The 12107-nt window shown below is 40.9% G+C and overlaps 1 protein-coding gene across 2 annotated transcripts in view; it reads left to right on the top strand.

Annotated features, from left to right (window-relative positions):
- PREX2 (phosphatidylinositol-3,4,5-trisphosphate dependent Rac exchange factor 2) overlaps window positions 1-12107 on the top strand; it is a 298802-nt gene that overhangs the window by 166994 nt on the left and 119701 nt on the right. For both annotated transcript variants that reach the window (XM_006061194.4, XM_045162805.1), the window contains exons 24-25: window positions 4538-4757; window positions 5305-5512. In XM_006061194.4, coding sequence (XP_006061256.2) covers window positions 4538-4757; window positions 5305-5512 — 428 coding nt within the window. The remainder of the gene's footprint in view (window positions 1-4537; window positions 4758-5304; window positions 5513-12107) is intronic.

The following is a 12107-nucleotide window of genomic DNA, read 5'->3' as shown; positions in this document are numbered from 1 at the left end:
AAGTTAAATAAGCAGGGTGACAATATACAGCCTTGACGTATTCCTTTTCCTATTTGGAACCAGTCTGTTGTTCCATGTCCAGTTCTAACTGTTGCTTCCTGACCTGCATACAGATTTCTCAAGAGGCAGGTCAGGTAGTCTGGTATTCCCATCTCTTGAAGAATTTTCCACAGTTTATTGTGACACAGTCAAAGGCTTTGGCACAGTAAATAAAGCAGAAATAGACGTTTTTCTGGAACTCTCTTGCTTTTTTGATGATCCAGTGGATGTTGGCAATTTGGTCTCTGATTCCTCTGCCTTTTCTAAAACCAGCTTGAACATCTGGAAGTTCACAGTTCATGTGTCGCTGAAACCTGGCTTGGAGAATTTTGAGCATTACTTTACTAGCGTGTGAGATGAATGTAATTGTGTGGTATTTTGAGCATTCTTTGGCATTGCCTTTCTTTGGGATTGGAATGTAAACTGACCTTTTCCAGTCCTGTGGCCACTGCTGAGTTTCCCAAATTTGCTGGCATATTGAGTGCAGCACTTTCACAGCATCATTTTTTAGGATTCAAAATAGCTCAACTGGAATTCCATCACCTCCACTAGCTTTGTTCGTATGATGCTTTCTAATGCCCACTTGATTTCATATTCCAGGATGTCTGGCTCTAGGTGAGTGATCATACCATCGTGATGATCTTGGTCATGAAGATCTTTTTTGTACAGTTCTTCTGTGTATTCTTGCCACCTCTTCTTAATATCTTCTGCTTCTGTTAGGTCCATACCATTTCTGTCCTTTATCAAGCCCATCTTTGCATGAAATGTTCCCTTGGTATCTCTAATTTTCTTGAAGAGATCTCTAGTCTTTCCCCTTCTGTTGTTTTCCTCTATTTCTTTGCACTGATTGTTGAGGAAGGCTTTCTTATCTCTCCTTAGAGAAGGCTTCTAGTAGAAGCCCTACTAGAAGTAAAAGTGAAAGTAAAGTAAAGTGAAGTCACTCAGTGGTGTCCAACTCTTTGCGACCTAATGGACTGTAGCCTACCAGGCTCTGAGGAGCCTCTCAGTCCATGGAATTTTCCAGGGAAGAGTACAGGAGTGGATTGTCATTTCCTTCTCCAGGGGATCTTCCCAACCCAGGGATTGAACCCGGGTTTCCCACACTGCAGGCAGACGCTTTACCATCTGAGCCACCAGCGAAGCCTTTGGAGATTAATAGATTGATTAATTCTTAGGACTTCCCTGGTAGTCCAGTAGCTGAAACTCCATGCTCCCAATACAGGGGGCCCAGGTTCAATCCCTGATCAGGGAACTAGAACCCACCTGCCACAACTTAAGAGTTCGTGTGCCACAACTTAAAAAAAAAAAAAAATAGGTACTGCATGCCTCAACTAAAGATTCCACGTGCTGCAACTAACAGACTCAGCACAGCCAAATAAATAAATAAATATTTTTAAAAACAGATCAAGAATTCTCTAAATGCCTTTCTGTCTTTCAGTGTTTAGACTATTTTCACTATACTGTGCTGTCCTTAGTCGCTCAGTCATGTCCAACTCTTTGTGACCCCATGGACTGTAGCCAGGCTCCTCTGTCCATAGAATTCTCCAGTCAAGAAGACTGGAGTGGGTTGCCTTGCCCTCTTCCAGGGGTTCTTCCCAACCAAGGGATTGAACCCAGGTCTCCTGTATTGAAGATGGATTCTTTACCATCTGAGCCACCAGGGAAGCTCAAGAATACTGGAGTAGGTAGCCTATCCATTCTCCAGGGGACCTTCCCCACCCAGGAATTGAACCAGAGACTCCTGCATTGTGGGGGGATTCTTTACCAGCTGAGCTACCAGGGAAGTCCCATTTTTCACTATATCAGTTCAGTTCAGTTCAGTCACTCAGTCGTGTCTGACTCTTTGCGACCCCCTGAATCACAGCATGCCAGGCCTCCCTGTGCATCACCAACTCCCGGAGTTCACTCAGACTCATGTCCATCAAGTCAGTGATGCCATCCAGCCATCTCATCCTCTGTCGTCCCCTTCTCCTCCTGCCCCCAATCCCTCCCAGCATCAGAGTCTTTTCCAATGAGCCAACTCTTTGCATGAGGTGGCCAAAGTACTGGAGTTTCAGCTTTAGCATCATTCCTTCCAAAGAAATCCCAGGGCTGATCTCCTTCAAATGGATGGGTTGGATCTCCTTGCAGTCCAAGGGCCTCTCAAGAGTCTTCTCCAACACCACAGTTCAAAAGCATCAATTCTTCGGCGCTCAGCCTTCTTCACAGTCCAACTCTCACATCCATACATGACCACAGGAAAAACCATAGCCTTGACTAGATGGACCTTTGTGGGCAAAGTAATGTCTCTGCTTTTGAATATGCTATCTAGGTTGGGCATAACTTTCCTTCCAAGGAGTAAGCGTCTTTGAATTTCATGGCTGCAGTCACCATCTGCAGTGATTTTGGAGCCCCAAAAACTAAAGTCTGACACTGTTTCCCCATCTATTTCCCATGAAGTGATGGGACCGGATGCCATGACCTTTGTTTTCCGAATGCTGAGCTTTAAGCCACCTTTTTCACTCTCCACTTTCACTTTCATATCATTATCAAATATGTTAATAATTTGTTAATAGATTCCTACATTTTAGTCCAGTTCCATTCAGAGTCCTACTATGTGCTAGCACTTTGCTGAGCTTCATAGCTTCTGACATATGATTTGAAAGCATAGTTTAATATATACATAAGATAGATCATATTCTAATAGTGAGCTTATAAGATGTGATTTTTTGTGTCACATCTTTATTCTTAAATTTAACCTAGAAAAGTCGCTAAGTCCATTTCCTCCTCCAGAAGATCTTCCTGACCCAGGGATTGAACCCTTGTTTCTTATATCTCCTGCATTGACAGGTGGGTTCTTTACCACTAGCACCACCTCAGAAGCCCTCCAGTTTTGGGGATGACATACCCTGGTGGCCTAGGTGGTGAAGAACCTGCCTGCAATGGGTTTGACCTGGATTTGATCCCTGGATTGGGAAGATCCTTTGGAGGAGGAAATGGCAACCCATTTCAGCATTCTTGCCTGGAGAATCCCCATGGATAGAGAAGCCTGATGGGCTACTGTCCGTGGGGTCACAAAGAGTCAGAGACGACTGAGTGACTAAGCACACACACGCAACTGAAACTAGGGAGCTGGTGGCTCTTGGTCCTTTGCTTCTGAAACTATAATCTGTCTCTGTGAGATGCTTTGTTTGTGGTACACAAGACAGATGTCAGCATCACCCTCGTGGAGTTCACATCTGCTCAGGGAGAGGGAAATAAGAAAGTTATTCATAACTATAAGGGGGAGTGACAGAGTGCTGTAACCTAACACCTAACACCAGGAAAACTGAACTTAGACTGGCACTCAAGGAACATCTCTTGACAATTTCACAGAACTTGAAAGTGCATAGGAGGAAGTTTAGAAATGAAGGAAGAATATTCTAGTGATATTGAACAGTTTGTACCAGGATCTCCAGAGAGTAGACGGTGTGGGAGAGGAACTGAGTGCAAGCCAGAGGAGCAAAGGGAAGAGAGCTTGAGATAGATAACCCGGGTATGCATCAGACTTTAGGTGGCCGTGTAGACCATGGCAGGCTTCCCAGGTGGTGCTAGTGGTAAAGAACCTGCCTGTCAATGTAGGAGACATAAGCCAATTGAACCTGCCAATGTGGGTTCTATTCCTGGGTTGGGAAGATCCCCTGGAGGAAGGCATGGCAACTCACTCCAGTATTCTTGCCTGGAGAAGCCTATAGACAGAAAAGCCTGGTGGACTATAGTTCATATAGTCACAAAGAGTCAGAGTGGACTGAATGGCTTAGCACACACGTAAACCATGGCACGTCTAGACCATGGATGAATTGCAAAGTTTTAAGTCATTGAGTGGCTATATGAGGAAGCTGTGTAAATTCCTTGAGCATCACTTTATTCTCAATGGCATAGAAGCAGAGTCCACACCAGTCTTCAGGCTGATCCTGACCAAGGCTCGGCAGGCATTAGTAGAAACCATGGAAGGTACAGTCTGTTCTGCCTCAGGGGTACCACCACAGAGCTTTGCTGTCTAGCCTGTTCACAGACTCAGGTCTGGGTCAGCTTTCTCACAGTGTTTGGAATAATCCTTCTTCTACCCTTGACCTGACAGCTACCCTATTCTTCCAGCTTGCCTCACTTTAAATATTGTGTTCCTATCTTGGTGTCCTAGGACGCTGATTCGATTTCTCTCTCTGACTCTCAGCTGCTAGGAGCCTGTGGATTTGAGTCCTAGTAAGTGGTATTGATCACTTAAATTCATTTCTTTTACCGCTTAGCTTGCAGTCAGAGTTTCAAAGGCATTCATTGCATTTGCTGCCTCTGTGGCTTTGCTTTTCTAAGAATGTGAAGGTTTTAAAGTAATGACTTAATTTGTAGCAACTTATAATTTATTTCACCCATTCCAGTTACATGATGTAATTTTATTTTGACTTTGCTGTGGATGACAGGAGTGAAATGTTTGATTATCACAGCATGTTTAACTGCTTTCTCTTTCTTCTTTCATTTACAGTTTTCTCGTGTACTAAAGAATAGAGCCTGGCCCACCTTTAAACAGGCCAAGTCTAGAATCTCCCCTCTGCACAGCAGTGACTTCTGCCCTACCAACTGCCATGTCAATGTGATGGAAGTTTCTTATCCCAAAACATCAACATCCCTGGGGAGTGCGTTTGGCGTTCAGTTGGATAGTAGGAAGCATAATTCTCATGATAAAGAAAATAAATCTGAACAAGGTAGGTTAGCTTTTTAAATTTTATCAAATTATGACAAGTAACTTAGGCAGTCATAACTATTCCCACATCCCTGGAATTGGATAGATTCCTGGCATGTCAGCAAGTCTGAACTAAAGGATTCCTCACTCTAGTCATTTGGATAATTATGCATAAGTGTTTGTAGGATGAAAGTGGACTTATGCATTTTGTATTACTTTTCCTTCAAAAAGAATGATTGTTTTTGGCTTCCTTGTATGTCTGATAAGCACAGCTCATCTTGCTGTGAAATCTTTCATCTGAAATGGCTCTGTGACTGTGAGAAAAATATAGGAGGAGCAGCTGCAAGAAAAGCAGAGTACCATCCCATGCCATCAGAGTGGGCCGTGGAATTGAATTGTATCCTAATTTTGAATCTCAACTCCCTGTAAGCTTTAATTCTTGAATTAAATTTAGCATTGGATTGGCATTTTATTTTTTGTAAGGTTGGGCGTCTAAAATGGATTACACTGGATTGCTACTGTAAATTAAAGGTAATAGTTGTTACTATAGAATGATTTTAACTCCTCAGGAAAACTAAGCCCTATGGTGTACATTCAACATACGATCACGACCATGGCAGCCCCTTCAGGTCTGTCTCTGGGACAGCAAGATGGACATGGTCTCCGGTATTTGTTGAAAGAAGAAGACTTAGAAACCCAGGATATCTATCAGAAACTTCTGGGCAAACTTCAGACTGCACTGAAGGAGGTGGAGATGTGTGTTTGTCAAATAGATGAGTAAGTATTTTATTTACTGACCTTTTAAATATTCCTGATAAAATAGCTGTATGAAATGGGACTCTTGAACATCCATTATTCTTTGTAGTGTTTGAAAATATAGGAATTTGTGCTGACCGTTTAGGTCCTCTTCATTCCATCACCTTAAAAATGATGTGGTTGTTGTTCAAACAATGTAAGTCGCTAAGTGGTGTCTGACTCTTTGTGACCACATCAACTGCAGCACGCCAGGCCCCCTATCCCTCACTATCTCCCAGATTTTGCCCAAGTTCATGTCCATTGAATCAAAACATGTCAATTCTGTTGACCTATGTTTTAAGGAAGCATTTAGTACCAGAGAATAAAGACCATCTTACCTGCCTCCTGAGAAATCTGCATGCAGGTCAAGAAGCAACAGTTAGAACTGGACATGGAACAACAGACTGGTTCCAAATTGGTAAAGGAGGACATCAAGTCTGCATATTGTCACCATGCTTATTTAACTTATATGCAGAATACATCATGCAAAATGAAGGGCTGGATGAAGCATAAGCTGGAATCAAGATTACTGGGAGAAATATCAATAGCCTCAGACATGCAGATGACACCACCCTTATGGCAGAAAGTGAGGAAGAACTAAAGAGCCTCTTGATGAAAGTGAAAGAGGAGAGTGAAAAAGTTGGCTTGATAGCAAACAAAGCAACTGACAAAGAATTAACCTCAAAAATATACAGGCAGCTCATGTAGCTCAATACCAGAAAAATAAATGACCCAATCAAAAAATGGGCCAAAGAACTAAACAGACATTTCTCCAAAGAAGACATACAGATGGCTAACAAACACATGAAAAGATGTTCAACATCACTCATTATCAGAGAAATGCAAATCAAAACCACAATGAGGTACTATCTTATACCGGTCAGAATGGCTGCTATCAAAAAGTCTACAAACAATAAATGCTGGAGAGGATGTGGAGAAAAGGGAACCCTCTTACACTGTTGGTGGGAATGTAAACTAGTACAGCCACTATGGAAAACAGTGTGGAGATTCCTTAAAAAACTGGAACTAGAACTGCCATATGACCCAGCAATCCCACTGCTGGGCATACACACTGAGGAGACGAGAATTGAAAGAGACACATGTACCCCAATGTTCATTGCAGCACTGTTTACAATATCTGACATGGAAGCAGCCTAGATGTCCATCGGCAGACGAATGGATAAGAAAGCTGTGGTACATATACACAGTGGAATATTACTCAGCTATTAAAAAGAATGCATTTGAATCAGTTCTAAAGAGGTGGATGAAACTGGAGCCTATTATAAGAATGAAAGTAAGTCAAAAAGAAAACACTGATACAGCATATTAATGCATATGTATGGAATTTTAAAAGATGGTAACAATGACCCTATATGTGAGACAGCAAAAGAGACACAGATATAAAGAGTAGATTTTTGGACTCTTTGAGAGAAGGTGAGGGTGGGATGATTTGAGAGAACAGCATTGAAATATGTGTATTACCATATGTGAAATAGATCACCAGTCCAAGTTCGATGCGTGAAACAGGGCACTCAAAGCTGGTGCACTGGGACAACCCTGAGGGATGGGATGGGAAGGGAGGTAGGGGGGGCTCAAGATGAGGGAAACACGTACACCCATGACTGACTCATGTCCACGTATGGCAAAAACCACTACAATGTTGTAAAGTAATTAACTTGCAATTAAAATAAATACATTAAAAAAAAACCCTCAAAATTCAGAACACTTAAATCATGGCATCTGGTCCAATCACTTCATAGCAAATGATGGGGAAACAATGGAAACAGTGAGAGACTTTATTTTGTGGGGCTCCAAAATCACTGAAGATGGTGACTTCAGCCATGAAATAAAAAGATGCTTGCTCTTTGGAAGAAAAGCTATGATCAACCTAGACAGCATATTAAAAAGCCAGAGATATTACTTTGCCAACAAAGGTCCATCTCGTCAAAGCTATGGTTTTTCCAGTGGTCATATATGGATGTGAGAGTTGGACTATAAAGAAAGCTGAGGGCCGAAGAATTGATGCTTTTGAACTGTGGTGTTGGAGAAGACTCTTGAGAGTCCCTTGGACTGCAAGGAGATCCAACCAGTCTATCCTAAAGGAATCAGTCCTGAATATTCATTGGAAGGACTGATGTTGAAGCTGAAACTCCAATACTTTGGCCACCTGATGCGAAGAACTGACTCACTAGAAAAGACCCTGATGCTGGGAAAGGTTGAAGGTGGGAGGAGAAGGGGACGACCGAGGATGATATGGTTGGATGGCATCACTGACTCGATGGACATGAGTTTGAGTAAGCTCCGGGAGTTGGTGGTGGACAGGGAGGCCTGGTGTGCTGCAGTCCATGGTATCGCAAAGAGTCGGCATGACGAGCGACTGAACTGAATTTAGTACCAGAGAGGAGAATAAAATTCTTTTATACAGAAAACACTGAGTTTCAATGTGCAAATGTTCGATTGAACAATATGATTGGAAGACTACAAACTGTGTATAGGGAATTGCTTGTATCTGTTACAGACAAGAACACAATATTTGGTGGATAGGCACTTGATAGATGTTATGGAAAAATGTAAAATATACCAAATCTTTAACATGTTAAATGAGTAAAACTAAAAGTCTATAGCCCTAGGAATGACCAACACCTGTTTTTCTCTTCTGATTGAATTATTGGTTTACTGAGGAATTATCCAAATCTCTGTGCCAGTAATTTGGAACTTTTAAAAAAATTAAGAACAGAGAAGAAGAAGGAGTTGAATAATATTCTTCCAAAGAGGTCAACTCTGATTCTCATTCCAGAATTTGATGGTTGGAGAACTGCCTGAACTCTATAGGAAATTGGCTATGTCATGGGTGTGATTATGATCACATCTAGTCTAGGAAATACAGGACTTTACGAGTTCACTTCCTCATGTATAGAATGGGGTGAATAATAAAGTGTTGATTTATGGTGAAAATTATAAAAATGAATACAAAGAGCAATCAGCCTAGTGCTTGACATGCTTGCTTATCATTTAGGAGCCTGAAATTGTTGAATATATCCTAATGGGTAGAATCTGAAGACTATCAGGACCATTTTCCTCTTTTTATTGTACTCACTGTGGAGTTGCAGATTTAGATTAGTATCAAATGTGTATTATTTAGTTCACACACATCTTCCCTACTTCCATGGATAATTCACATATGACTTAAAATATTTAAAACTTACTCTAAGGCTCTGTTGTAATTAGACTAATGAAATTTTAACTGACACTTTCTCTTGCTTTACACATCTTTGAAATTTAGAGATGAAAATCATTATATTAGATGCATCATATTTCTAAGATTATCTCTTAATTTATTAAAATTTTGTTTAATTATTTATTTTTGGCTGTGCCCTGTCTTCATTGCTGTGTGTGCAGGCTTTCTCTAGTTGTGGCAAGGTGAGCAGGGGTTACTCTCATTGTGGAGCACAGACTCTAGGGCACAGGCTCAGTTGTTCTGCCACAAGTGGAATCTTCCCAGACCAGGGATCAAACCTGTGTCCTCTGCACTGGCAGGTGGATTCTTAACCACTGGACCACCAGGGAGATCCTAAAATTACATTTTGATAGTTACTATTTACTGTGCTATTGTTTTCTGACATTTTTATGAATTAATTTAGAATTGAAATTCTGTTTTCCTTTGTCTAAAATACACTAGTTTTTAAAATTACTTTTATCACTTGGTATATTGTGACCATGGCAGTTATAAACAAGTTAAACAGCTTGAGATTACTGAGAGAACAGGTGGTTATTTTTAAGCAATTATATGGTATTTGGAATTGTTTTAGAATGACAGTGTGACAGAGAAGTTAATATTTTAGGATGTTATATTTTTCCTTAATAAATTGATTTTATTATTAATATATATGTTATACTCTATTTTAGAAGCCAGTCTCTTTTTTTCCCCTGAAGTATTTAGAAAGTTCAGGAGGAAGACTTTTTATTAATAAGGCAATAGATAGTAGCATTCATGTATCTGAGATCTCAGAGGGATTTTAGGAGAGCATCTGGACCAATCCCACACTTCCAGTTAAACCAAGAGTTATTACTCCTCCTTTTCAGAGGAGTCCTTTGTCAATGGTAGGATTATTGATGTACCTGAGTGAACGCTGCCTTGTAGACTGGATTTCTAATGCACTGACTACCCAGCACTTCCTGGCAGTTGTCCAGACTTTGTCTGTCTTTGTTAATTTATTGATTTTTTTTTTACAAGTTCAGCTAAAGTAGATATACTTTCAAGAAAATGGTTAGAGCCAAGGGGCTTCCTGTACTTGGTTTAAAATGTTTATATATTTAAAGCACTAATTTCTGAAAGAGGGTTAAGCTATTTTTATTAACCAAACTACCTACCTAAAATGTTTACCTATTTTTACTTGTTATTCTGAAAGCCTTCACCAACTGTGCATGTTTACTAGGAAAGTGAAGTGAAATGCGCCAGTGATATGAGCAACTTCCTTGGTCTTTTCTGTGTGCACCATATAATTTAATTCCACTCAGTCATGTCTGACTCTTTGCGACCCCATGGACAGTAGCCTATCAGGCTCCTCCATCCATGGGATTTTCCAGGCAAGAGTGCTGGAGTGGATTGCCATTTCCTTCTCCAGGGGATCTTCCCGACGCAGGAATTGAACCCGGGTCCCCTGCATTGCAGGCAGACGCTTTACCATCTGAGCCACCAGGGAAGCCCAAATATAAATATGTTTCACCATAATTCAGTGTGTAACCTAATCACTTTAAAATAGTTCAGTCATCCAAGTGCCTGGTGTCCCCCATTGCATCATTCAGAGATGCTGCAGTGGAGCTTGACAAATCATTTAAAAAGATATTTACCAAACAATTTTCTCACCATGTAGAAATTATTCTCTGCAGAGTGAAGAAGCAGATCTCAGATGCTCTGCCAAGTTTTTAAGAGAATTAAAACCTTGAAGCACCTCACTGCTCGCCTTTCTAGAAGTCATTCATTCCTGTGAAAGGACCTAGTGCTGAGCCTGTCTAATCATGAAGTCTGGTTTTCCTGTCTCTTGGGAACATGTCTTTTGACATGACGTGTAGGCATTCCTCTAAATCCTCCTACCTTGTTCAGATCCAAAGATAGAACTGGAGACAGATTTGCTGTCTAGTAACAGGAAGTAAGGTGATGTTATGAATTTCATCAAGACTTGGTGATTCCTGTTCCATTTTGGGAAGCTAATGAAAGATTGCTGCTGAACCATGAAAGATGCTGGGATTCTTGGCCTCCGGAAGAGAAGAATTCAATCTGGGGCCAGAGACAAGGCTTGATTGCTCAGAGCTTTTGTGTAATAAAGTTTTATTAAAGTATAAAAGAGACAGAGAAAGCTTCTGACACAGACATCAGAAGGGGGCAGAAAGAGTGCCCCCCTTGCTGGTGTTAGCAATGGAGTTGTATACTTTTAATTAGTTATTACAATGAATCAAAAGAATGTCTCAAGTTTGTGAAAATTTTACCAGACCTACTCCCACAATTTACATTTTAGGATAACAAGATTAGAATTTAACAATAGAAAGATCCTCCAGACCCACTCCCATAATACATTCTAAGATATCAGGATTAGTCAGAAGGTTTTCAGGAAGGAGAAACTGTCCTACAGCCAGATACATTGTTGTTGTGTAATCCCTAGTTTAAACAGAGTTTAAACTGAGTTGTGTAATTGACTAAGGATGCTGTGAAAGTGCTGCACTCAATATGCCAGCAAATTTGGAAAACTCAGCAGTGACCACAGGACTGGAAAAGGTCAGTTTGCATTCCAATCCCAAAGAAAGGCAATGCCAAAGAATGCTCAAACTACCGCACAATTGCACTCATCTCACTTGCTAGTAAAGTAATGCTCAAAATTCTCCAAGCCAGGCTTCAGCAATACATGAACCGTGAACTTCCAGATGTTCAAGCTGGTTTTAGAAAAGGCAGAGGAACCAGAGACCAAATTGCCAACATCCGCTGGATCATCGAAACAGCAAGAGAGTTCCAGAGAAACATCTATTTCTGCTTTATTGAGTATGCCAAAGCCTTTGACTGTGTAGATCACAATAAACTGTGGAAAATTCTGAAAGAGATGGGAATACCAGACCTCCTGACCTGCCTCTTGAGAAACCTGTATGCAGGTCAGGAAGCAACAGTTAGAACTGGACATGGAACAACAGACTGGTTCCAAATAGGAAAAGGAGTTCGTCAAGGCTGTATATTGTCACCCTGCTTATTTAACTTGTATGCAGAGTACATCATGAGAAACGCTGGACTGGAAGAAACACAAGCTGGAATCAAGATTGCTGGGAGAACTATCAATAACCTCAGATATGCAGATGACACCACCCTTATGACAGAAAGCAAAGAAGAACTAAAGAGCCTCTTGATGAAAGTGAAAGAGGAAAGTGAAAAAGTTGGCTTAAAGCTCAACATTCAGAAAACTAAGATCATGGCATCCGGTCTCATCACTTCTTGGCAAATAGATGGGGAAACAGTGGAAACAGTGTCAGACTTTATTTTTTGGGGCTCCAAAATCACTGCAAATGGTGACTGCAGCCATGAAATTAAAAGATG

This window comes from Bubalus bubalis, chromosome 15 (assembly GCF_019923935.1).
Source record: "Bubalus bubalis isolate 160015118507 breed Murrah chromosome 15, NDDB_SH_1, whole genome shotgun sequence".
Taxonomy (NCBI): domain Eukaryota; kingdom Metazoa; phylum Chordata; class Mammalia; order Artiodactyla; family Bovidae; genus Bubalus; species Bubalus bubalis.
The sequence above is the reverse complement of the archived record's forward strand: the minus strand, read 5'-3'. Positions and strand labels throughout refer to the sequence as shown.